Below are 27,414 nucleotides of genomic sequence, written 5' to 3' on the forward strand. Positions count from 1 at the left end.
AGTTCTCTCCACTTGATACAGTAATTTTGCTGTGACGGTGCCACCTGAAGACGGAAGCTTGTGTTGCCTCCGAAACGTCGTGATTTAATTTATTTTATTTTCCTACCTATGTGACTTTACCGAAAAAACCAAAGAGTAATACAACTGAACCTCGTGGTACCTGGAGCAGTGGTGCAGCGTGGTCGGCATGGGCTCCGGTGCAAGGAGTGAAATGGGTGGGGGGGGGGCCCTCTATACGAAATCCACACCCTCTTGCGTAGTCCGGCGCTTGGGCTTTTCCAGCCCCGTTAGCACCTGGTGCAGTTGCACTGCTTGCGCGCACTCGCTACTCCATAGCTCTGTGTCTCGGTGTGGGAGAATCTGAAAATTAAATTGGACTCCCCCCTCCCACACCCCCCCATCGGTCAGGAAGAGACTGTGTTTTGTTTTTCCGTATGCCAGTAAGTTGCATAATGGAATGAATCATGGGCTCTTAATTGCTGGTGAAGTTGCATGGTGTAGCCAACATTTTTATTGCCATCTGAATAATAATGAATATTAAAATTTAAGTACGAATTTTCGTGGAATTTGTGATTTATAATGAAACAGGTTAGCTGCGTTAAATACATTTATTTATTAAATGGCTTGAGGTTGTTTGGTGACTCGAGGATTATTAATGGCTGTGTCAGAGTGCTACATCGGCATAGTTAGAGAAAAGGTTGAAATATTCTTTGGTTTTTTCGGTAAAGTCATGTAGGTATAAAAATAATAGATCACGACGTTTCGATCCCAACCCAAGCAATCGTCATCAGGTGGGACAACCACAGCAAGAAAAACTGCTGTGGTTGTCCCACCTGATAACGATGGATTCCTGCAGTCACGAAAGCTTCAAATCAATATTAAAAGGTTGAAACTTGGGTTGCTTGTATCTGTGATCAAACCAGGTGTCATCTCAACCTGGTCACCAACGATTTATATATAGAACCACAGACTCCCCTAGAGACCCAAATACTCCCTTAGACACGCAGAGACTCACATTGAACCACAGATATATGAACCTTATGGCAGGACCCTGGGGTCCCGAATAAATGGAAGTCAAAATAGCAATTTATTTTATTTATTTTGGCGACTCCGTCCCGTCGCGCACATAAACGCCGCGACCCACCTGTCGCGGATGGTTCTGTTGTCGTGTCGTCCAAGCGCAGCGAGGACGAATGCCGTAGTCATAAACAAAACTTTGATGAGCGCATCGTGTAGAGCTCGTCGAGAGGAATCGATTGCCATATCGTTCGCCTTCAACAGACACAAAATGACGTCGCAACGCAGTTTATGCGAGAGCCGGGGGCTTATGGGACCCTGGGGTCCCGCTATAAGGTTCATATGTCGAACCACAAACTCACATAGAGACCCATACACTCACAAAGACAACATAGACACCCACAGACTCCCATAGAGACCCACAGACTCCCATAGAGACCCACAGACTCACATAGAGACCAACAGACTCACATATAGAACCACAGACTCACATTATGATGCATAGTCTCTCATATAGAACCAGATTTACATAGAAACCCACAGACTCGTATATAAGACCACAGACTCGCATAGAGACTCACAGCCTTTCAGACTTGTGTACACTGACTGAATTGTGATTAAAAGGGCTTCTTCAAGTGTGACGAGTTGGTGGTCTCAGCGGGATCACCAATGATAGCACAAAGAACACGTAATTCTCCTTTTTTGTTTTGCACTTAATTTGGTTCAAGGCCAGGGCTACGATTTAAAAAATACAGGCCCTGTTGCTTAACCAATTAGCGGCGCATGTGCAAATTCTACCCCGTAGACTTTGCATAAAACGATGACTTGAATGATTCTCAGATGAGTTTCTTTGATATTTACTTTCATGGGCCAATCTCCAACATTGGGACATGCACTTCTCACGGTGAGGTTTTCCAACATTGACATATTTTTTTTTATCTCATGGACTGACGGCATAATTGTAAATAAAACCATGGAAGACAACACGAGGAACTGTGACTTGCATGCGTTTCTTGGTCCACGTATTTCCTCTCGCCATCTCTCAATGGAAGTCCAAAATTGCTTCAACTCTGTTGTTTGTTTTCACACTTTTCAGCATTTGTTTAATTTTGTTTTGTCAAGCGTCCATGCTTACTCATCCATGTATCATAACAGATAATAGGCACTGATTAAAATGCTTTCTTGTTTAGGCACGTGTGTGTGTGTGTTGCGTGTGTGCCTGTGTCAGGATTGTTGTAGGGCAGAATGCTCGTGCGATTGCGTGACATACCCGCATCGAGGTTTAATTTGCCGCGTTTCGCCAGTGGCCAAGGTCGAATGCTTTTACCTGTGTGTTTGAGAATGCGTGCGTGCTCGTGCGTGTGGGGAGTCGTGGCGCAGTGGTGTTAGCGCTGCGCTACGAATCCGACAGCTGGAGTTCGATTCCCACTTACGGCCAACGCCAGGTGACAGTTATCTTAGCGGGTCATGGGGCTTCCCCAGGTCGACTCGGCCTCAAATGAGTACCTGGTGCCACGTCTAAACATCGCCTCTAGGGGGAGACAAAGGCGGCTGGGCGTGGTGCCGGCCACCCGCTCCCTCGTGCTTCATTCCGGTCTTCATAGGTGCTCGCCAACAGCACTTGCCCCAGAAGTCTGTTGAAAGCGAAACGGGGATCTTTGTTTTCTTGTTTTTTGCGTGTGCACTTGCGCTTGTGTGTGCGCACAAAGGTCTCCTAACGAACCCTAGACTGTACCGTACAAGCAAGTGCTGTTTGTGAGCACCTATTAAGGCCAGCACAGCATTTAGCGGGGTAGATGTGACCGGCACCATCCCTGGCCGCCTCTGTCCCTCTGGTGCTGTTTGCACACTGCCCTAGGTCCTCAGTAAGGCTGAGCTCACCTAAAGATGTGCCGAGACAGGTTGGTAATCCACGAGTCGGGAAGCAGTGGTGCGAGCAATGTGTTACAATCCTGATCCATATTTGTTCTAGTTCTGATCAACCGGGTTCAATTTCTGATGGAATGACATCAGTTAGCATTGAATTTATATATCCGAAGCGGTCCCGATCTTCCCGTAAGCTGACCCAGCCTTCGATTAGTGTCCGGCGCGGTGGGTAAGCGTTGGCATTGGGGAGACGAAGGCAGCCAAGAACCGTGGTGCTTGGGTCCTGTCAGCCTTCATAGTTGCTCTCTAACAGCACCGTCTTGTGCGGCTAAACAGGGATCTTTTGTGTTTTTTTCTTTCTTTTGGGATGTCTGCGTGTGCGCACGCACACGATTATGCATTGTTGTTATTTTATCGAGACTGCGCAATCCGCATCGTGCACGACACGAAGGATGCGCCCGGGTCTCTCGCAGAGCCGTGCATCACCCCACGGTCGACGGTGTCAGGGCAGCTTTTGAAATCGGTTAAAGTGCTCTTTTGTCCACGCTAGGGGGCAGCGCATTCCCAACCAGCCCCGCTACGCGAGCACGGTCTTTGCATGGCGGTCAAATTCAGCCAAATAAAATGAAAACGCCAAACCTCATGTGTTGGTCTCTTTGTGCGGTCCCCTGGCGTTCTGGCTTCGCACATCTTAAGAACACGGTTTCATTACAGGTAGCTTCCCGGAATCAAACCTACGTCTCAGACATTTCTGTTGAGCACCTGAGATAATTCCCTTTTCACATGCGGGCAAATGTGCCCGTTTGTTAAGGGGAGTTGGGCAGCAGTGACACCGTGGTTAGCATAACACTGACCAACAGTCCCAACATCCCTTTGTGACATTCCTGGTCATAGTTTTCTTCACCAGTGGCAATTGGCATCAGAGCCTCGCCCGAATGTTCCCTCGATATTGACTCGGCCTGAAATGAACATCCTGGTGTACTGTGGTGTCATCGGCAACAACATTGGGAAGACAAAGGTGGCCGAGCGCGTGTGGGCTCCTCGCCCCAAGTAGGTGATCACTATCTTCTTGGTTCTTTCGGTGAAGTCACGTAGAATGGAAATAATACAATAATACAAATAAAACATAATAAAATTATTCTCACGACGTTTCGGCCACAACGCAAGCAGCCGTCCTCAGGTGAAGAACAGGTCTGTCGATAAGAACCAAGAAGATGAATCCCTGCAGTCACGAAAGCTTTAAATCGAGGTGATCACCACTTAATGTAATTTGTCTCTGAAGCTAAAGGGAGATGTGTGTTTTGATTGTCATGTTTGCACTTCGTTTAATGGTTATAATGAGTTTCCCTTTATTCAACAGGGCTAGTGTCTCTTGAGATTCATTGTTTGCAATGGTTCGTTGAGCTTGTGCAACATAATTTCATTTCACGACATATTATATGCACCCCTAACACAGGCACACACGCAAAAAAAAAATCACAATTGAAAGTAGTGTCTCTCTGTACTATAGCCAATGGAGCAGTACTCTTTTCCATTGGCTACCTACAGCTGCGGTTGAAGTTCCACGGAACGATGGTGGGAGCCGGTCTCTCCGTATAACGGACGTGCAAAATGAAACCGTACCATCTGAAGCATTTTATTATTGTACCGTAGCTCTGAAAACTGATACTTTGAACAACCGATGACGTTTCTGGATTTATTTTTTATGCTACAGTGAGGGTGTAATTTTCAAAGATAAAACATATAAATATTTTACCTCCCCAATATTGATTTCCCTAAAAGAGACAGGACCAACCCAAAACGTGTTTATTGCTCAATGTTTATATTGTGTTTAAGTGTCACAATGTGTCTTGTATATTTGCGTGGCTGTACACAAAGTTGTTTACTGGCAGATTTCTTTGGGTTATGTTTTATTTATGCTTTTGAAACATCTTGAAATGCTGTCAGCGGCATTTTCGAGAATTCTTCCTCTAATTTATAAGTTGCTCATGGGTTTGTCCATCCGTCCATGCAATCCGTCTATGTGTTCGGTGAGAGGTCAAAATGAGGTCGGCAGGTGATTGGCTGCTATCACTACATTGTCAATGGCAGTACCCATGCAATGAAAACAATGGAAGTAAGAACTGCGGAAATACTTGGCAGGGATTTTACATCTATATGTATAAATGTGTGACGTGCATCTGTGGAATTTTACATTGCCTGTGGCCAATCCAAGCTAGATAGAGGCATTGAGTAATGTTAATAGTTACGCTAATGGAATAGCGTTGGTGTGGATACGATTAAAACCATGAAATTTGATTTCGCTGTTTACATTGTGAGCGAGAGCAGTGGTGCAGTGGTTAGCGCACTTCACTATGAACCCAGCAACCTGAGTTTCATTTCCGGCCCATGGCTAATAGCAATGTCGAGTTATGTCTGAACCGGTCCTGAACACACCCCCCCCCTCCACCACCTTCACCAGTGTGGTGAAGTATGGTCAAACAACCACCATGACTGACACAGCATGCGGAAGGCCTTAATTCAGCAGGCGATTATCCAAGAACTGTAGCTTATTATAACTTTTATTGTAATAGTATATCCAGCCTAATACATTTATATGTATTAGGCTGCAGAGTTGACGATCACGAGTTTAAATTCCCATCGTGGCGGATCGACTCAAACCCATCATCCCACCGGACTGGAATGTGGAATTGATGTAGTTCCCTGGCCACTGAACAAAGTTCACAATCTTCCTGGTCTTCGTTGGACCATGGACACATTTTAAGAACTAACCCAGTGACTTGTGCTCTCAGTGGGGTTCAATTCCAGCCGAGTGTGGCTGGATCGGCAGCCCAGAAGTTAATTTCCACAACCGGCATGCCGCATCCAGTAAACCTCTGGCCATTGCTGTGTCTACCAGCAGCGTATGCCTCATCCTAAGTCTACCAGCAAACCAGAAAATATTCATCGATATGCCCTGCCTGTAGATTGTACGTCCGCACCTTGCGGCTCTGTTTTGATTAGATTTGTTATTCCTCCTCTTCCCCCATCCCCCTGCCCCCCCCCCACCACCCGCCCCCCTCCCCACTCCTCCTCGCCGTTCGCAGGACGTGGGGCTCGTGGGTGGAGAGCGATGGGAATAAGTACGGCTCCATGAAGTACGAGCACGGCATGTCGTGCTGGCAGGGGCCGAACCGCTCCACCAAGGTTAGTGGCGGAGTGTTCTTGTGCTGCCGCCCCCACCCCTCACTCCCCGCCCTCAATGTAAACTGCTACGAACTTAATCTTTTTTTTTGTTTACCAGGTAAGGCCCACCAAGCTGTTATAGCTCTCAGAAGCGACCTGGCCACAAATGATAATAGCTCAGCGTGTAGTGGCTTATCACGTGGATATTTATAGCAGCCAAATACTCTTGAACGCGTGTTTCTAAATGTGGAGGGAAAAAACCGGAGGACCCGGAGACAAATCCACACGAGCATGGGAAGAAACATGCAAACTCCAAAATACAGGCGTCATGGTCGAGATCGAATCCACGAACTCTGTATATCAGGCGAAGTAGTTAACATTTCGCCTCGGTGGCGCCATACATTCAATGTATGTATATATGTTGAACTTCTATGCACCGTACGTAGCCAATAATGCTTATCGGAGGTGCGGGGGGAAGGACAACAACACTAAACATGAAAAGCAGTTCTAAAGAAATGAAACTACCTTTGTTAATTGTACAGTATTCCTCGAGGACCCTGTACTCGTACTCTGCAATGTTCTTGTCTTTTGTTCATGTTGTTCCTCTGCTCACGGTACCACGGATCTCCCGTGCACAATCGCCGGGCAACTGGCTAACTGGGATCATCATCCCTGTCTCAAATATAAATACTCAAATGATAGCCAACTGGGAAATTGAATGAGTGGCCTTCAGAGTTTGCATTGCTAAAAGGATTGTATCTTGTGCTCAGCAACAACAATCCTTTCCACAATGCAATGTGCCAGTAACATTTTATAATTGTACTTGTAGTATAGATTCGTTTGTTTCATAATATTTTAGTTTTTTTGAAGGGGTTGTTTGTGACCCAAGAGCTTTCTAATAGGTAACTACTCATCAATTTAAGAACCGGTGATCAGAAAATATTTGTAAAAATGCCATTTTTATGAGGCCCCATAATGTAAATAAGTGCAGGCTCCAACTCTTATCCACTCTGCCTCTCTACTGGCCTCTCTGTATTTTTTGCTGTGAAGGGCCATTGCGCAAAACGTCACCTGCTATATATTTTTACTTTCAAGACCACACGCAGTGTTATTGACAAATGTGTTTGGATTTTTTTTGTATTTTGTTTTGCTTGTGCACCACTGGCAATGTGTAGCAGCACCAAATAATTTGTTGGGTTTTTCCAAGTTGGGTGGCGTAGCCATGAGTTTGGGAAAGGTTTCTCTACCATTGACCACGTACTATCAATCGCACCGTGGAAGAGACAAACGATGCCTCCGCTAACGACACGCTCCAGAGGGTCCCTAAATAATGATGGCGCGGTGGGATGAGCTTTTATCCATCATTCCCTTTTCCACAAATATCTGCTGTTGATGCAGCTGCACAGATAATGTTCATGATGGATGAGACACACTTCACGGCTACGGAACGATAGCGTTCGAGAGAAGGTTCAGCTCAGTTCATTTGCCTTTTGCCAATACGGTTGAGAAGACTATATTGCGTTTGTAACGCCGCTCCCTGCGACAGTTCCGAAAATGGTGTGTTTCCTCCCCCCCCCTCTTTTCTTCTTGACTGTGACATGATTAGAATTTAATTGGGATTAAATAGAGGATCATATAACAAACTGTGAAAGAGTGAGATGGCACATTATTGCAAAACATTAACAAGCATCAGCAAAACACTAACGGCAGCAGTAGACAAAGTGCAGAAGTTAACTGATTACGCACATTGAATACACATTGGAAAAGTGAGAAATACCAGAAATTTTATTGCAAAACTTAACGACTACTCACAATGACTACACATCGGAAAAGTGAGAAATACTGTTATACAAGAGTATCTTTTCTCGCCATTATTTTAATCCATTGCAGAACGAGGGTCCCTCCCCCATACACCATGTCGCTAGTTGGTGTTTGATTGATCATACTTCACCACTGGTGAGTATTGGTTGGTGAGATGCCGGTGCCAGCACCGGTCCAGGTAGTACTTGGCAATGAAGCTATCCATGGCCAGGAATCAAACCCGGATCACTGGGTTCATGTCGCGGAACTTTCACCACTGCGACACCACTGCCAAATATTTATACACATGTAACATGTTACGTGTGTGCACGCCATTGCTGAAATAAGCGCCATTAACTTAAGATAATACGTGTTGCTAAATACATTGAACGAATAAAATAAATACGATTTTATTTTTTTAAACCCACTTTAAACTAAGACATTCCTAAGCCTCTTTTTATTTTGAGCAAATGTGGTTAGGACAGAGTGCATGAGAGAGCAAGAATACATTTTTGCATTCACATAAGTGGCGTACTATCTCCCACTTGTAATTGAAAACCCAGTGATTGATAGCGCGAGTTATGGACGGGTAATTCAAATAAAAATTAAGGGACCCAATTAATTAACGGAGACGCTCGAAGGCGAGAGAGGCAATCGTTGAGATGGACGACAGAAAAGTGAACGAAGGTGAACGGTTGAAGAGATGGAGAGGAGGGAGCGGGAGGGAGGGAGGGAGATGCAAGGACATAAAACAGACAGACGGAGGGAGATGGGGAACGACAGAGGCAGCCCTGCAGGGAGCTGCCCTTGCGTTTAGGGGGAGAGTGGCAGCTAGAGAGGCCTTCCTGCCTTCCTGCGCTCAGCGAGACGAGGCAGCGTGCTTCGTTTTGACGCGTGTCTCGGCGAACGTGACCCCCGGTGGCGGGCGGGCGGGTCCGTAGAAATAGAATGGCCTGAATATGCCGAACAATAACGCGCGGTAAATAACCAAAAAAATGCTCTCGTTTTCTCTCAATAGCCGCCGTCCCCATTGCTCGGCGGTTTGGGGATGAACCCTGCCGCCAGGCGACGTGACCCCCCGCAAACCCAAATGAGGTGTTCCCGTGGAGACGGCGTGATTTCTTATTTTTAGCCGTGTCTTTTATTTAAGTTTACTTATTTGGTGGTGCGCGTGGCAGGAGGCGCCGTGGCTCTCGTAGGCTCGCAAAAACCCCCTTCAGACTCCCTAAACCCCCCCGAGACGCTGAACCCCCACCCCCCCCAAGACCCTTGCACCGCCACTCAGCGCCTTCGTGCCCTCCGGCAAGGCACGCTGCGGGTACGATCGCGGAAAACTGTCGTCAAGGAGCGCGACCCCAGTCTGCGTGCCCCCCCCCCCCCCCCCCAAGAGGTTTTGTATCGATGGGAAGGCCGGATTGAAACGTGTAGGGGGCTTTCCGTGGCATCTCTGTCACTCACTGTGGTAGCTTCCCCAGCTCTCTGCTTTTCCGTGTAGCCACACCACCGGTCCGGTCGGTGGAAGCCCGTGTGTGACTCCTCGGCAGCAGAGATTCACAGGCGCTCCGGTTGATCCAGCGGTTGCCAGGGTAGGCCGGAGGTCCGACACTCCGCTGGCCTTAACCGGCCTGCCGGGTCTGGACGCAGACTCCCCGCGGGCATGTGTGCGTGCGTGGCGTGCGTGGCGTGCGTGTCGTGCGTGGCGTGCGTCGCACGTTCCCGAGGCCAGGAACCTAGCGTCCGTCAGGGAACGAGAGGCGGCCTTCGGAGGGAGGCTTCAATTCGCTGTGCCGGGCCGCCTTTGCGGAGAGCTGTACGGCGCCGTGCATGCGCCGATTTACCACGGTTGGCTATGTATGGTGCGAAAAAAGTTCAATTGACATGCACGCTTGGGGCCTACCTCATAGTTCCCTCGCTGCCCACACTCGAGCGTGGTTACCCCCCGATCTTGTCCTGCCCATGTGCCCGCTTTCCCACCTCCCTCTAGGGTAGGAGCAGTCAGGAAAGAATGATGCCTGATGGCGAAGTAGGCTTCAAAACCCATGGACTAGCGCAGGGACACACAAAGCGTCGATCAGGGACCCATGGACTCGCGTAGAGGCACACAGAATTGACACAGAGACGCAGCCTCACACTGAGACTTTGCCGACCTGGCCCTGCTGGACATCTGTGAAAACGAGCTGCATATCTCATCGTATTCCACTCGTCTGAATAAAGACTCTGAAAAATAACAATCGCATGTCAGGCCCGAGATCTAGCATGGAGCTCTAGTATTGAGCTCCAGTACTGATATTGCCAGTCGCCCCTTCTCCCTACAACCAACTACTCAGCTTTCATCCATTCAAAGTGTTTCTAACACTGATGTGTTTCTACTTTAAAAATTTGATCGGTTTACTTGTTTAAACCCATTCGTTTTACGCTATTTACGTGGCAAGTGTTGTTTCCATGACTATATATGAACAAGCTTTTTATGCAAAAGTAAAAAAAAAAGTATTTTGCATTTGGCCATCCTTACTCATTGAGTTCGTTGAATTCATCTGGAGACCACTCCTCACCAATATAAATACATTAAATATGAATCCCTTTGGCTTGTATCAGTCGAGATGCAACTATTTCTTTATGAGCCACCTCTAATGCAATATTGATCCTTTAGCAAGTCTCTCGGAATTGAACACAGCCATTTTGTTCAACCAATCGGGACCCGTCGTACCCCAAATCACATCTTGCTCCTACTCACGAATGGAATAGACAACAATAACACAAAAAAAATACATTAAAGTGCGACCATTTCTGTCAGTGCACGGATGGCAAAGGGCTCGGCATATTGCATCTAAATGTAAGAAGTCTGAGATCTCGAGTTAACTTGCTTAGAGATGATATTTCTACTCCTACCACCGACTTCAAAGGCATCTCTGAAACCTGATTCTCAAAGATCCCCACGACGCTGAAACGTCAATCGGTTGGTGCATTTCCCATTCCGAGACTTCTGCAAGTTGCGGGGTGGGGTCCCGTTCACCGCTGAATCTCGATCGAGCGAGCGGCCCGGCAGTAGTTTTATTTAGAGGGGCGAAGCGCCGTTGTTTTTAAAGACATCGCGCTCACCGCAGAGAACCGTAGTGGCACGACCACACTCTACGATAGCTGGCGCCACACAGTGCCATACACTCTTCCACGTAGCCTTTTAATTCCGATTCCATTCAGAATCGATTCCGTTCTGATGACATACACACATACGTCATCGAAATGGAATCGGAAGACAAACAGATGATGTACACATACATCATCGGAATGGGAAAGGGCTAATGATAATGGATTTATGAAGATGATGACGAGGACGATCATGATGGTAAAAGACGTCACTCTACGCGACTATTGTATTAGTCTTATTTATTGCCGTTTATTGATGAATGTGAGTTGGAGGAAATCTGTGCAGATAGCTGAAAGAAATTAACATACTCAATTTGTTTGAAGCAGTTCATTTGTCACGTGGATAGGGGTGATCATTCGTACGTCAGACCTAAAGAGGTATGACCGCTCCAATTCGCAGTGTGAAAAAGAGCAAACGCTCACAGGCCGCCTCCGATGAGCCCAGGTGTGAGAGAAATTCAACACACGTGCATACACAGCAGGTGGGAGCATCATCGGAGAAGCGGGACCAACCGGTGGACCAACACTGGCAGAGCATCTCCTTAATGTTTACGCTTGAAATTGAAATGGCGCTATCGTAGGCTGACGGCTTCATTCACTCCTTCCTTCCAGAAGGGAGAGAGAGAATTGGTTTGAAGGATTAGCCCCATTAGCCCCTTATCTCGGCTCGATAAACCGTCGGTGAATATCACGGGGAACTGAATAATGGTCCATTTGGAGAGCCAACTAACCTCACGAGCTGGATTTCTACTGTCGACCACGTGCATGCCATCAGTCAATCAGATTGTAGGGGAGACGAATGGGTATCAAGTTCTGTTATGTCAGTGCCGTTTTGACTGATGGACCATTTGATTCGGTGGATGGTCGAGCGTTCATCGGGGCTCTCGCAAAGCAAAGTCTTAAACACAAATTGTTACAACCATTTACAAAGGTGAATCGACTATGCTGAGACCGCACATACAATCAATACGAATCGAAATGCATGCGTGACTTATTTCACCGTCAAGATGGACTGATGTTAATAAAAAACGAATAAATAAAATACATTGACCAGAATCTGTGATAATTTCAAAATATTCAACAAAATCGCCTCCTAAAAGGATTTTCAGTCAACATTCTCCCAAACGATTGTTTTCTACCAGCAGGTGTTGAAGCAGTTGACAGGTTAAATGGATTCCTGCATCGCAAGACGGTGAGAGATGGTGATGGCTTGGGGAGGCCTTCTTCCAGCAGTGGATAGACCATGTGCCTCATCAGCAGGGTGTTCTTAGATCCTGCTGGGCTGCTGTCTGACCTGAAAGGGAAGATAGCTTTCATCATCACCGAGTCCCGTTGAGCGTGAAGTGTCATCTTCACCGTCCTCGTCGTCGTCGTCGTCGTCATAATAACTAGCGAGCAATTCAAAACGTAGGGTGAAATCTGGCAAAATCATTAAGCGCCGTCGTTTCACCAATCCTAGCGGCACAATCGGCTGAGGCGGTGTGAGTAAGAAAACATTTTGTGGATAACGCCCAAGATTCTTGAAGGTTCAATAGAATTGCCCAGGCAGGACTGGAAGAGCCAAACTAAAAGGCAACCTACTGAGGATTATAATATTGGTAGTTCCAAGGTGCTTGCTCACGTCCGTCCGTCCGTGTGTGTGTGTGGCTGAGCTGGTGCTTTATTTTTATTTATTCTTTCGGCTTGCTTATTTTCTTTCCCTTCAAAACCCAATTTCGCCAAACGTCGAACGGTTGTCTTGGCAGGCCGTGAAGCGTGACGCTTGTCTCAACTGTCAGCGAGCAGAACGTGTGCCGCCTGACATTCTAACATTTACAAGTTCACATACATGCACAAGTTCAAGCAACACTTTTGTGTGTGTGCATGTGTGGAAAGTGAGTGTGGTGTTTGCGTTTACAGTAATCCCTCAGTTAATGGTGACATCGGTTAACGGTTTTTCGGTTAACGTAAACATTTTTTTTTATCAACGGGGTACATTTTTGTACGTCGTGCACGCGGGGTGCCAATTACGGCCAATCCGAGCGCTCGTAATTGGAGCTCAACCATACCCTGAGCCAATCGGCATGGCCCATTTATGAGCGTCTTGACCTCGACTGGCTTTGTTAATGTTTTGTTTTCTGTTGAGGCGGTGGAAACGGCTCTCTCCTCGATTTACATTTATTTCGGCCAACGGTCGTTTTCGTGGAACGGATTAAAAACGTTAAACGAGGGAATACTGTACATATATCTGTGACTTTTATGATGTGTGTTGCCTCCTTCTGATATCTCATGATAATGTCAAACATGTATTTGCCCATGAAAGCCTCACAAGGTAGATAATATGCCATTGGTATTGAGCGGATATTAAAATATAAAAATATAATGAATGTTTTTTCCCGCAGCTATAACGCTCTTACTCGTACATCTCTGAGTTTTGGGAGTTTGCATTTGTTCCTAAAGAGCCCTAAAGTTGCTCTAATCTGTCACTGTGAGCCTCGAGCTCCTGAATAATCCGCAAGGGGCCTTTGTGAGAATAAGTCGGAAGTTTTTCCTCGCCCCCCCCCCCCAAGACCATCGAGCTCTGTCGCTCTTATTTCCAAGAGTGACCCGGCCAGCCGACTCGTTACGTGCGGACGCGTGCACGTTCAAATGCATCAGACGTTCAAATCGCTCGAATATTCCATGACAAAGCGTCACGCATGCAATCATGTGTAGTGAGTCACTTCAGAGACACTAACAGTAGGAGGCATACACGTTTATTCTACACTTTCCACAGTATAGGGGATAACTAGATAAGGGTCAGGACAGCCGGCACGCTGCCTGACCCAACACTGACGAGGAGGTGAAGACGGGGACGACGGCTTGTGAAGACGACGGGTTCCATTCCCAAACTGCAGCAGCCCTGACCCAGCGTTGGGGCCTCCCTTTTATCCTCCCCAGCGTGGCCTGGCTCCGCCCTCGGCCACGCCCCCTTGTGGAGCCTACCAGAAGGTTCTGGGCTCTGCCCCACGTGTCCCCTCTGTCACATTTCCCCGACATTCGTGCCTATCACGTGCCCTACTGGCAGACCGGCCGCTGTATCCTCAAATTACCTCCAGGGCACACTTCAATTTCCCTGCTGGTAGACCAGGCTATTACATACTCTTAGGTTTTTTGTATGAAAAACTAACGGTATGAATCCTTGCAGTCACGAAAGCTTCAAATCTAGACCAGGCTATTACACCCATGATGCTGCTCTCTACCAGTAACCAGCGCTACGCGCCATAGTGACCCATGTCACCACATGTACACAATCGATACAACTCACGATATGTTATTCTTGCACTTTGAAGCAACTGTACAGCATGGTGACTGCTCATGTCCATATAATCGTGTACGTATGAAATCTAAATATGAAACAATACAAATAAGTAAATAATCCAGCTCAAGCCTCCTGGCATTCACGTGACTTCCGTGTTGTCACCTCCACTCTGAATCCCTCTCCTCTCCCCCCCGCCCCCCGTGAAAACAGACGCTGCTCCTGCATGCAGCTCACTTCTGCTCGCTCCGTCGGTCTCTCTTCTCCCTCTCTCCCCTCTCCTCTCACCATCATCACCCTCTCATCCCCAACACGAGTTAAAATTAATTTCTTTAAAGGTGTTTTTTTGTTTAGTTGTCGGGATGGAGGGGAGGTGGTCACCGGTTTTGTTGCACGGCGTGCTAACCGTTTGCCCCATCGTTCATTCCCGCGCCTCCCAGGTGAAGCTGTCTTGTGGAAAGGAGACGGTGGTGGTGTCCACGTCGGAGCCGTCGCGCTGCGAGTACCTGATGGAGGTGCAGACGCCAGCGCTGTGCCAGGAGATGGCGGGAGGAGACAAGTGGGCTGACAAGCACACGGAGCTGTGATTACTTCTCTTCAGGTGTTCAAAAGCCCCCCCCCCCTCGTGCCCCTGCCCCACCCTGGCCCCTCCTTCCCCTCCCCTACCCCGTCGTAACCATCATATTGGTAAATGGTGCTTCTCGGTCTGGCTTGTTTTGTTGAAGTTCGTGAAAATCATCAGTCAATTTGGCCAGTTTTTTTTGTTTTTATTAGGTAGGTGCTGAAAAGAAACACGGCAGAGGACCAAAGTTTAGTGTTTTTGTTGGATCATCTTTACAGGAGTTGTGCAGTGCCGCGCGCAGGTTTTTCACGGCCAAGTTTTAAATACATTTTTGGGTGAGATTGCTGCATGTGTAAATTGGGGACATGGCACCGCCGACTTGAGGCCCAAGACGGGAGAGGACATTTTCAGATTTTGGCAACTGCCTGATGATGCCGGTTGTAACGACCAGCAAAACGTCCGTGAGCAATCGTTCAATGTGTGTCGATCGCCCCCCCCAACATAACCGGGCGGTGCCGCCGGGCGGGTAAACAAATTGGCACGTTTGTTTTGTGACATCTTCATTCATTGCCTGCGAGAGGGGTGCAGGAGGGTTTTACGACACACTTTTTCTTCGAGCGACCGATCCGACCCGAAAAAAATCAATTATGAGTCACAGACTGCAGAACGGTGATCACTCGCTGCACCAGCCACCCACGTTTAGCCGAGTCCAACTTTTGTGGTTTGAGCCCAGGAGAGGTTCACGTCTTCACCGCTGGCGTTATGCGGGTACGTTATGTATGTTGAACCCCACCGCACGTGGGGGGGGGAGGAGGCTGTTGGTACGATCCTGACGCCTGTCTATTTTGAGTTTGCGTGTCTCTCTCCCCCTGTTCCTGTGGAATTCACGTTGAAAAAAATATTCAATCTCCTCCAACCACCGTAACGAGAGCAACGACAACAACTACTGCCGGCGAGAGAGACCTCTTCATTGCTTCTCAACGCTGGATGCCGTCCCCGTAGCGAGAGAGAGTTTCTGCGGCAGCTCTATTAGAAGGGAGTTCGTGCTGAGATGGCGGCACCGAGGGTCTTGACGTTTACCGACGAACGCGTCGAAACGAACGACGTCGTTTCGCCCTCGTTCCCTCCGCCCCGCGACCGCCGAGGTGCGGGAGGCTTCCGTGACCTTTGGGTCCGCGTGCAAATTTTATGATGGAACAGCAACAACAACAGGTCGCGTCTCCCGCAGCGACGGAATGGAACGCAGAAACAATTACGCTAATGATTCCGAGTTGGCGAAAATACTCGCGAATTTCCCCGTGCCCTGCCGAGGCAACCTGGGCTGCTGGGGTTGGGGGTAGGGGGGGGAGGGTCATGTCACGTCACCCAGTGACTAAGGCAATTGCTCCCAACGCGCGGTGCAATTTACGCCGCGTCTCGCTTGTGCCGCGTGTACGTTCCGGCTTGGGGGGTGTGGGGGGGCGGCGTGGCGGTCAGAGCGTTCCACTCACAGTTGGAAAGAGTTGCGCGTTCACACTCCACCTCTTGGTGGGAGGGGGGTGGTTTGAGGGGGGGAGGGTTGACGCCACCCCCCCCCCGCCGCACCTCCGATCCGCACGGTTGGCTGCGCACGGTGTGAAATAATTTCAACATCATCTCTCTGCGGTTCATAAAATAGGTACCAACTTGTGAGGATTTGAGCTGAGGTTTTGTCGTATTGAAAGAATGACACCCCCTGCCTCCTTGCAAACATCATCGTTTTCTTTGGCTGTGATCCACTGCTGGTTGAAGGCCCCCACAAGCTGCCTCTCGCAGTTATTTGTTGTTGGTAATCATCCAGCCAGCACCGACTCACGAGTTGCTTGCTCAGCTCCCTCTCGGCAGCCGGCGTTCCTCTCGGCGTTCCCTCCTTGCTCTGGCCCCCGCCATAGGAATGGTGAATTTCCAGAGACTGGCAGCGGGTGCACCTGCCCCCAACCCCCCCCCCCCCCTCGCTTGTCTGCCAGCTCGTTTCAACAGTGAGATGTTTTAAGAAAAACATTCAAAACATACATTTGCATTGGACATTAATCATATTCAGTCGATTAACTTCATACTTCTCTTCCGTGTGTTTGTAGGTCGCTGGAAGAGTCCGCACGCGGGAAAGGTGTCGGTCGTTTTTCTTTTCCAAGGCAACAAAATTGTCCCTCATTCCACTCAGATTCATGTTTCCTCATGATACAATTCTACATCTCGAGTGACTGGTCGCAAACATAGTCAAGTCCATTGCACTGAATCGAGCTGCTATGCTCCGCACGACAAGTCAGCAGACCCAAGTTAACATTTTCCAAGTGTTTTTTGTTTGTTTGTTTTTTTGCATACAGGCATGTTTATTTGGTCAAAATATGCCCATACCGCTTTGCTGACTTAATTGTGAAGTAAGACAAGAAATTAAAATAAATTGTGTTTTAGTCCATTCGCCTGGCGCACTTGTGTAAGTAATCGAGACCAAAATGACAGTGGTTTTGACTTTCACCGAGTCGCAGACTACCACCGTACCACCGTAAGCCATTGGTTGCCCGTATGCTTTGGCGGGGGAGGCCACGGACACGCACGCACACAACACACACACAATGTGGATTGCAGCGGTGTTGAGTAATAAATGTTCATGAAGATGCCTTAGCGTTGCCTAAGATGGTGGAATTTTTTTTTATGGTACCAAGTCAAAACATTTTGCGCCTCTGTTCTCTCCAGTAAGCACTTGGGGGGGGGGGGGCGGTGCTGATGCTCGTCTTCATTGGTAGCCTCCAGCAACTGGTGGAAATCCCACATCACAATGTTGGGGTTCAGTCTCAACCATGGGGTGCCCACGATTGGCTTTCCACAGAGCGGGACTTTGTTTTATGGATCACTGAATGGATGATGGGTTGTTATCGATGCTCGCTGAGGATTTGAACTTGTGACCTGAGGATTCTTGGTTGAATTCTGGAACCCCCACAGTGCCAATCCATTGGCCACATATTTCAAAAGCTTCCTAAAGTGCATGAATGACTTACGGCTTCAAATCATGGTGAGAGTTTACACATTTACCATCAGGATAATTTTACATTTAATTCTTACCTCGTCAGCATCATCACCATCATCTTCCACCCTTCACATCCCGTCAGCATCTTAGATCCATCCATCCCATCTTCATCAGCGTCATCTTCCGATGTCATTAATGTTAGCACCACTTTTGTGAGCCTCTACCACTTGTCGGGATAAATACAAATTGGATGGCTTACGGAGGATCTCGTCACCCTGTCATTGGAATATGGAATTTCCACCACTGGCTCGAGACCGCGAACTCGCCGCTACGCTTTGCCCCAGAGCTCGTTGAAAATCGCCAGCGAGACCAGATGGCCCCAACGTCCGATCTTCCCCCGTCGGTGAATACAAACTATTTTTGTTCATTTAGTGAAGTTGTAATCAGCCTGCGTGCAGTCTACCCAGAGCGCTGACTATTCAAATTTGTCACGGCGTAATGAAGACGCGTTGGGGCAGGTGTGGGTTTTTTTTCCTTTTAAAGATAATGATTGGACCTGCAATCCTAAACTTGCATTCCTTAAATTTTGTGGTTAATGTCGCACATCTGTTGACGAAAAAAAAATCAAATTTCAGACCACTTTGCAGTTTTACCACCCCCTTGAATATCCTGTGAACTCTTCGGTGTGTGGGACTGTGTTTTGCGAATGCTTTTGCTGGCGTGCGTGTTCTGTTCACGGGAAATCCAATTGTTTTGTCGAGTCCGGGTATCGATCTGGCACTGGTGTAGCTCTGTCGTCCGTTGATTTGTGGAATAAATGTCGATGCTGGTGGGGTAATTGCTCCAGTGAATGTTTGCAACTGTGATTTAAAGTAATTTCAGGTTTGTGTGTGTATATATGCATGTTGGCCCAAAAGTCAGAACACAGGGTTATTTCCCTTATTTCAACACTGGCATTAAAACATTTTATTGTTTATTATTTAAGTTAATATTTAATCTATTGTCATCGCTGTATTAATGTCTATTTCCCTTCTGCCTGTGGGGGATCGCCTCGGATCCATTATTTACAAAACTCGACCAAGCACACTGAATGAGTTGAGGCAAAGCATAATTGACGAATATTCAAAGACTGAAACCTGTAATGTTAAACATAAAAGTCCAAGATTCATTTCAAGAGAGTATTTGTGCATTAACGTGAATGGAAGTCGGTTTGAATATTTGCTAAAATCGGTGAACTCGCCCGACGTGTCATGCCGTTTGGGCCAGCCTCTACATCTATATCTGTACGCGAGGCATGACACTATGTAACACAATTTTGTTCCTGAGTAGTAAGTGTTATTTCGCAATTGCTTATGCCGAAAAAGTATAGAAAATGGCTATAATTCTCCACAAGCTTTGCTTTTGTGACCAGGACAGTGATATTTAGAATTTTACCTATTTTCAAAGAGAAAACGAGCGAATTTGTGTGTTTTCGTTCACATAAAGTCATAAAAAAAACACAAGAATCAAAATTAACATGTATTTATACTAAAGTAATACAAAAAATACTACAAAAGATTTAGAAGCGAGTAGTTTTTCGAGATTTACGATTATACTGTAAATCAAATTCACGAATCGGTCCCCAAATATAGTATCCCATGTTCTCGTTATACTGTCCTTGGTAGCGGCGTTCAAAGTCCAGTATATCCTGGTGGAAGCACTCGCCTTGCTCCTCCGAGTACGCTCCCATGTTCCCCTTTGAATGTATCACGATGAGCATCAAGGATATGGACTTGGAGGGACATCCTACAGCCCATTGTGCCGTAGTTCTTCACCAATCTCAACCAGCTCGTGGTTTTCGACCTTGTGATTTCCCAGGAAGCCACGATCCACCGCGACAAAGCTGTTCCAAGCCGCTTTCTCCCTGCTAGTGAGCTTCTTGGAGAATTCGTTGCACTCCAGGATCTTCTTTATCTGTGGTCCGACGAAGACACCGGCTTTGACCTTTGCCTCAGACAGCTTAGGGAAGAAGTCTTGAAGGTACTTGAAGGCTGCCGACTCCTTATCTACAGCTCTGACATTGTTTCATAAGGCCCAATTCAATGTGCATTGGTGGCATCTGCACCTTCCGGGGGTCCACCAGTGGCTCCCACTTGACGTTATTCCTCCCCATAGAGAACTCGGTCCGCTGTGGCCAGTCCCACCTGTGGCAGTGCGCCTTGGTGTCCCCTGCTGTCCCAAAGGCAAATATGGCAGAGAAACTTGGTAAAACCGCCTTGGAGACCCATCAGGAATGCCACTATTTTGAAGTCTCCAATGACCGTACTCATACTTCAAGGCGTCCAGCAAGGTCTTGATGCTGTTGTAATCCTCTTTGAGGTGCACCGAGTGAGCCAGGGGAAGAGACGGGTACTTGTTACCATTATGGAACAGCACGGCTTTGAGGCTCCTGGATGAGCTGTCAATGAAGAGGCGCCACTCATTCTGGTTGCAGGCGATACAAACAGACTGGTCACATTATGGCAGAAGCAGAGCCCATCTTGACGGATGAAGAAGCTGCAAAACGGTTGGTGACGCTTCCTCTGATCTGCGACTTGCACACTTTCATCCAACAAGTTCCACTGCTTGAGCCTAGACATCAAAAGCTCGGCATTGGACTTGGTGAGACCAAGATCTGTGATCAAGTCGTTGAGTTCTTTTTGGTTGGGGTAGTATGGGTTTCTCTCCTCAGCTCCATCTCTGAAATTGTCATCTGGATCTACAACGTCTTCCTCGCTCTCTGACTTGCTGCTCTCTTCTAAAGACGGCTGCTCTCTCTCCGGAGGAGTGGGTACGGGGAGCTCATGGCAGTGTGGCACCAGGGCAATGGATGAAGGAAGGTCCGGATACGTGACAGGTTCTTGCCAGTCCGACGTTTGGAAGGGTCCACCTTGAGTGGTCAGTGGGTTCCCGCCAAATTCTTGGGATAGCGAACTCATTGAAAATTGTAAAACATTTAAATATTTAAAACTTCTACAATTTTTACATTTTATAACAACATTTCGAGCAACAATTGTCCATCTTACCTTCCATAGTTTGTTTGCATTGCTCGCAGGTGAAATGAGGTGCCCAGGGTTTGTCTTGATCCCCAACAGGCATGCTGAAATATGCCTTGTCGGCCTCACACATCTTAGCAGATGCTTCCACAGAGTACTTTTTCGCTCTTGTCTTGATAAATTGGCCGCAGACATCGCAAAATGCGTCTACCCGATGCTTGCAGCCTCTTAATGCCATCTCAGGAAAATGCAGAGATGTATCCACTTAGGCAGCTGGAACTAAACTGGACTGGTGGGCTTAAGGCCCCTCTGTATTTATACTGCTATTTATATTACTGGAAAGTTCTAGAATGTTCTAGACGTTATTCCAAGTTTACTCATCACTGAATGTATCTAAAATGTTCTAGAAAATAGGTAAAGCTAAAAATATCACTGTCCTGGTCACAAAAGCAAAGTTTGTGGGGAATAATAGCCATTTTCTGTACTTTTGAGGCATAAGCAATTAGGCAATAACACAACCCAGGAACAAAAAAAGAATAAAAATGTGTTTACACAGTGTTATCAACACAGTGCGCATTCCACTTGCTTGCCTTCTAGAAATTCACTCGCCCGCCCTCTGACCCCCTGTCGAGCAGCGAGTGGATGAGTTGGTCACCCATCCTTGGTCACATCGGCGTGAGCTCGCTGTACTCTGAACCCTGCCTCCTCCCCCCCCGAGTTCGATTCCCAGCCACGGCTGCTGTGACATCAGCCCCAAGTTACGATCTCAACAGGTCGTGCAGCTCGCTCTCTGCGTTCCGCTTGCCCAACGCCGGAGTGAGTGTGTGTGTGGTGTGTGTGTAGTGCGAGTGTGTGTGTGTGTGTGGTATGAGTGAGTGTGTATGTGTGGTGTGAGTGTGTGTGTGAGTGAGTGGTGTGTGGTGCGAGTGAGTGTGTGAGTGAGTGTGTGTGTGGTGCGAGTGCGTGAGTAAGTATGTGACTGTGTGTGAGTGAGTGTGTGTGGCGTGAGTGTGTGTGGTGCGAGCGAGTGAGTGGGGCGAGTGAGTGGGGCGAGTGAGTGTGGTGAGTGTGTGTGCGAATGAGTGAGTGTGTGAGTGTGCGAGTGTGAGTGAGTGTGTGTGCGAGTAAGTGAGCGTGGCGCGCGTGTCGATGCAAATGACCCGCCGCTGACCCCAACTATTTTCTGCGGCACTTTTCTGAACGAGTCGGGGGTTTTAGTTTTTGCTTGCACCGAGACGAGAGGGCACACGAAGACGGAACGGTGCCTTCTGGACCGGTGGTGCCGCGGACGATCTGTTTAAACGTGTTGGGGGGGGGGGGGGTCGGTCGCCTGTTCGGGATCTTGATTGCACCCACCGGCGGCTCTTCTGCCCTCGCTGAGCGCCGCTCCGGCCTATTCAGCGTTCATATTTCACGTCGTGTGTCCACTTTCATCCCATCTCTAAGCTGGGCCCAAAGAGTCACTCCCAATGCACCAACTAAGAGAAAGGCTGCACATAGAAGAAGACATGATGGTGCAGGCAGCGATGGGAAAGGACGCGGCACATGTGTCGGATGGGCAACAACAGGAACATTTAAAGTGTGTTAGTCGGAAAATGGAGGGAACTGGAGAGAGAGGAAGACCTAAGAGGGAATGGCTGGATGACATCAGAGATCGTTGCCAGAAAGATGTCGCACTACTTGAGCATATTGGCACAAGACGGAGGAAAGTGGGAACATATACATGGCTCCACCATCATCAACACCACCATCAACATCACAATCAACACCACCATCATCAACACCACCATCAACACCACCATTATCAACACCACCATCAACACCACCACCATTATCAACACCACCATTATCAACACCATCACCATCAACACCACCATCAACACCACCATCAACACCAACATCATCAACACCACCATCAACAACCACCATTATCAACACCACCATTATCAACACCACCACCATCAACACCACCATCAACACCACCATCAACACCACCAACAACAACAACCGCCATTCGCCACTAAGTGGCGGTGACGTCACCACGACGCTTGTGCCAGGCCAAGTGCACCTTGAGGCCACGTGAAGTGTCGAACGCCCGCTGGCAGGAGGTCACGGGGCAGACCCAGCAGGTGCCATGGGTCGACTGACCGAGATGACCGAGATGACTGGCTGATGCACCACCTTTGCCCCCTACTGTACCAACTTGCTGTGCTTTAGCCACCCGGCGCTCCGCTCGTTGTTGTGAGCGTCGCTCCTCCGCCCTCCGTTGTTGTTGTAGGGCGACTGCCTCCAACTGCCCAGTAGCGTCCTTCACGAGCCTCCTCCACTGAGGCCGATCTTGACACCGCTGGTACCAGTCACCGGCAAGTCCACTCAGCTCCACGTCCTCCTGTACCACATCACTCCATCTCTTCTCTAACCCGTGCCGCGCCCGTTTAGCCCCCTCGATCCGGCCGAACAAAAGCTGTTTAGGCATGCGGTGGCTGGTCATGCGGGCTACATGACCCAGCCAACGCAGCCTTGCCTGCCGGAGGAGCTCACCGATGGGACCTTGCCCAGATCTTTCAAGGATTTGTGAGCTCCTCACACAATCCAGCCTGGTTAAACCCAGGATGGATCGTAGGCAGGCCAGCCTAAATGTTTCCAACCGGCGAAGATGCTCATCACCGATTGGGAGTTGGTGGAGTGTCCAATGGTACAAAATACCCATGCAGGTGCTTAGTTTTGGTGGGGCTGATGGTAAGGCCCCATCTCTAAGTGGCACGCTCCAGTCTCAGCAGCAGCGTCTCCAACTCCTGTTCTGAATGAGCAGCTATTACCAAATCATCGGCATACATAACGTGGTTGACCAATAGGGAGCCAACCCTTGATCGCACCCGGGCGTCGATCAGCCTCCCATTATATCTGTACCAAATGGAAATTCCCCCGGTACAGCTATTGAAGGCTTCACGAACTACGCAGTCGAAATAGATTTTAAATAATGTGGGAGCCAGAGGACATCCCTGTCGCACCCCAAGGTGTACAGGGAAAGGCTCCGACTCCCGGCCACTTAGTTTTACCCGGGCCCGCTCACCATCATGAAGGTCCTTAATGATCGTGATCAGAGGGTCAGGGACTCCGAAAGCACGAAGAACAACCCAGAGCCCAGGCCTATTGATGGTATCATAGGCCTTGACCAGGTCAATAAAGCAGAGATGTAGGTCTTGTTGGAATTCCCTACACCTCTGCTGTAGCAGACGGACAGAAAATATGGCATCTGTGCAGGACCGCCCTTTCCTGAAACCGCATTGGGGTTCCGCAAGCCTCTCCTCAGCGTGCCTAGCAAGGCGATGTTAAATAATCCTAGCCAGGACCTTTCCTGGCACACTGAGCAGTGAGATGCCCCTGTAGTTGTTACAGTCTGTGCGGTCCCCCTTCTTAAAGAGGGGAACCACCAGGGCATCCTTCCAATCCTGCGGTACCCGTCCAGCGGTCCAGACTGTTGTTATGATGTCATATAGGGCAGTCTTGTGCACAAACGCCACCCTCCCTCAGCATTTCGCTTGGGAGATCATCTCTGCCCGGTGCCTTTCCTGGTTTCAGACTCCGTATCGCCTTAAGTACTTCCTCAACAGATGGCACCTCAGCCAGCCACTCACAGGGGGTGACCTCTTCCAATATTTGAGGCACGGCAGCCTCAGCAGGGTTATCGCCACTTTGTGCCATGATGTTTTCCTGGCTGAGAGATTTTCCCTCCCCCAGGACCTCACAGAAATGCTCAGCAAATCTGCAAACCTGTTCCTGGGGGTCGGAGATTGGATCACCGTTTTTTCCCCTAATGATGGTAATAGGTGTGGCGCTGCAGGTTACTTTTTTGATGGACTTAAATAGTGATTTGTGATCGCGGGCCACTGAGGCAGACTCCATCTCCTCAGCAACCCGCGACCACCACCCATCCTTGCAGCGCCTTACGGCTCTCCGAACCTCCGAGCGAAGGCTGCGGTAAACCTCCTCATTCTCCGACGTGGGATGCTGTAGCCGATGAGAGTGGGCCTGTCAACACCACCATCAACACCACCATTATCAACACCACCACCAACTATGGAAATAAAAAAGGTGTGCTCCCTGCTGTGGACCAAGAGGTCTATGGCAGCAACTTCAGACGTAGTTCTGTGAAGTCATCGTCCGGGGCTGTTGTGACACAAGGTGGTGCACTGCTTGCTGCGGGAGGACCGCGGGTTGTCTGTTCACCACGACGCAGCGCGATTCCTGGCACATCGCCTGATGAAGCTGGTTGTAATCACCCCCGAAACGTCGGACATAAATTCTTCATGTTGTGGGTTTACTCTCCAGCACAATCGGTGTGCTGATGTAGTAGCTACACGTCTTGTTGACGTGACACGTCTTGTTCACGTGACAAACTTTACTTATTGGCTGTGTCGGGTGGTGGTGGTGAGCAAACAACACTTATATTTACGCGACCTAACCCAACCCCAACCAAAAAAAAACAACCTTTAGTACCGAGAATAACATTGGTCGCGAAAACTTCACTACGTGTTAAACAACAACAAAACCCCCCCGCCCACCGCTCACTTATGGAGTCGGCCAAACATCGCCAAGTGGCAGGGGCGCTGCTTCAAAGAAGCCTCGGGACCTTTGCTGGGTACGCAGAGAGGGGGCACCGCACGGTACTGCCACGTGGAACGCGGCTGATCTGGGGCGATGGGGAGATGCGTGGCGATGGGGAGATGGGGGGGCGATGGGGAGATGGGTGGCGATGGGGGGATGGGGGCGATGGGGAGATGGGTGGCGATGGGGGGATGGGTGGCGATGGGAAGATGGGGGGCGATGGGAAGATGGGGGGCGATGGGGAGATGGGGGGCGATTGGGAGATGGGGGGCGATGGGGAGATGGGGGTGATGGGCGATGGGGGGCGATGGGGAGATGGGTGGCGATGGGGAGATGCGGGGCGATGGGGAGATGGGGAGATGGGGGCGATGGGGAGATGGGGGCGATGGGGAGATGGGGGCGATGGGGAGATGGGGGCGATGGGGAGATGGGGGGAGATGGGGAGATGGGGGCGATGGGGAGATGGGTGGCGATGGGGAGATGGGGGCGATGGGGAGATGGGGGGCGATGGGAAGTTCTCGCGCCCGAGCCGGGAGACGCGGCCCCATGTCCCCCCCCCCCCCCGCGCGAACGCGGAGCGAGGGCCGTGTTCCCGTCGTGACGGGCGCGCACGCCGCTGTTGATTAATGCGCCTAATTACTGCGTGTGTGAGATTCATGACAATAACAACAGCGACGCCAGCAGCAGTAGCAGCACCAACGTCGCCTGTGCCCGCGGTGGCCAACGGAGGGAATTGATCTGACTTTGATTCGAGTTTTGTTTCGAACTCTTGCAAAAATCAACCGCAACCCGTAACTCCAAATGCGCCGCCGTGTTGCAGCCAGACTTGGCGTTGCCCGTTGATGCGCGGCAGAGGCGACCTTGCAGCCACGGGCCGGACGCGCGGTAGTGGCGGTGGTGGCGGAGTTGCAGTGTACAGACTCCAAACCCGGGCTGGGTTGGAACTGCGGGGCTGGTTGGTTCTTTGAGACTGGTTGGTTCTGTGGGACTGGTTGGTTCTGTGGGATTGGTTGGTTCTGTGGGACTGGTTGGTTCTGTGGGGTTGGTTGGTTCTGTGGGACTGGTTGGTTCTGTGGGGTTGGTTGGTTCTGTGGGACTGGTTGGTTCTGTGGGGTTGGTTGGTTCTGTGGGACTGGTTGGTTCTGTGGGGTTGGTTGGTTCTGTGGGATTGGTTGGTTCTGTGGGGTTGGTTGGTTCTGTGGGGCTGGTTGGTTCTGTGGGATTGGTTGGTTCTGTGGGATTGGTTGGTTCTGTGGGGTTGGTTGGTTGGTTCTGTGGGATTGGTTGGTTCTGTGGGACTGGTTGGTTCTGCGGGGCTGGTTGGTTCTGTGGGACTGGTTGTTTCTGTGGGACTGGTTGGTTCTGTGGGATTGGTTGGTTCTGTGGGACTGGTTGGTTCTGTGGGATTGGTTGGTTCTGTGGGGTTGGTTGGTTCTGTGGGTCTGGTTGGTTCTGTGGGACTGGTTGGTTCTGTGGGTCTGGTTGGTTCTGTGGGACTGGTTGGTTCTGTGGGTCTGGTTGGTTTTATGGGTCTGGTTGGTTCTGTGGGACTGGTTGGTTCTGTGGGACTGGTTGGTTCTGTGGGATTGGTTGGTTCTGTGGGTCTGGTTGGTTCTGTGGGATTGGTTGGTTCTGTGGGATTGGTTGGTTCTGTGGGTCTGGTTGGTTTTATGGGTCTGGTTGGTTCTGTGGGACTGGTTGGTTCTGTGGGACTTGTTGGTTCTGTGGGACTGGTTGGTTCTGTGGGATTGGTTGGTTCTGTAGGTCTGGTTGGTTCTGTGGGATTGGTTGGTTCTGTGGGTCTGGTTGGTTCTGTGGGACTGGTTGGTTCTGTGGGATTGGTTGGTTCTGTGGGTCTGGTTGGTTCTGTGGGATTGGTTGGTTATGTGGGACTGGTTGGTTCTGTGGGACTGGTTGGTTCTGTGGGACTGGTTGGTTCTGTGGGATTGGTTGGTTCTGTGGGTCTGGTTGGTTCTGT

General features: G+C 49.3%; 1 protein-coding gene across 1 annotated transcript in view; it reads left to right on the top strand.

Moving 5' to 3' along the window:
• PRKCSH (PRKCSH beta subunit of glucosidase II) overlaps positions 1-18,665 on the top strand; it is a 94,576-nt gene extending 75,911 nt beyond the window's left edge. The window contains exons 15-17 of the mRNA XM_078605412.1: positions 5,970-6,069; positions 14,710-14,870; positions 16,928-18,665. Coding sequence (XP_078461538.1) covers positions 5,970-6,069; positions 14,710-14,856 — 247 coding nt within the window. The 3' untranslated portion in view covers positions 14,857-14,870; positions 16,928-18,665. The remainder of the gene's footprint in view (positions 1-5,969; positions 6,070-14,709; positions 14,871-16,927) is intronic.
• The last annotated feature ends 8,749 nt before the right edge of the window (positions 18,666-27,414 follow it).

The sequence above is a fragment of the Lampetra planeri genome, chromosome 24, assembly GCF_965212315.1.
Source record: "Lampetra planeri chromosome 24, kcLamPlan1.2.h2, whole genome shotgun sequence".
NCBI lineage: Eukaryota > Metazoa > Chordata > Hyperoartia > Petromyzontiformes > Petromyzontidae > Lampetra > Lampetra planeri.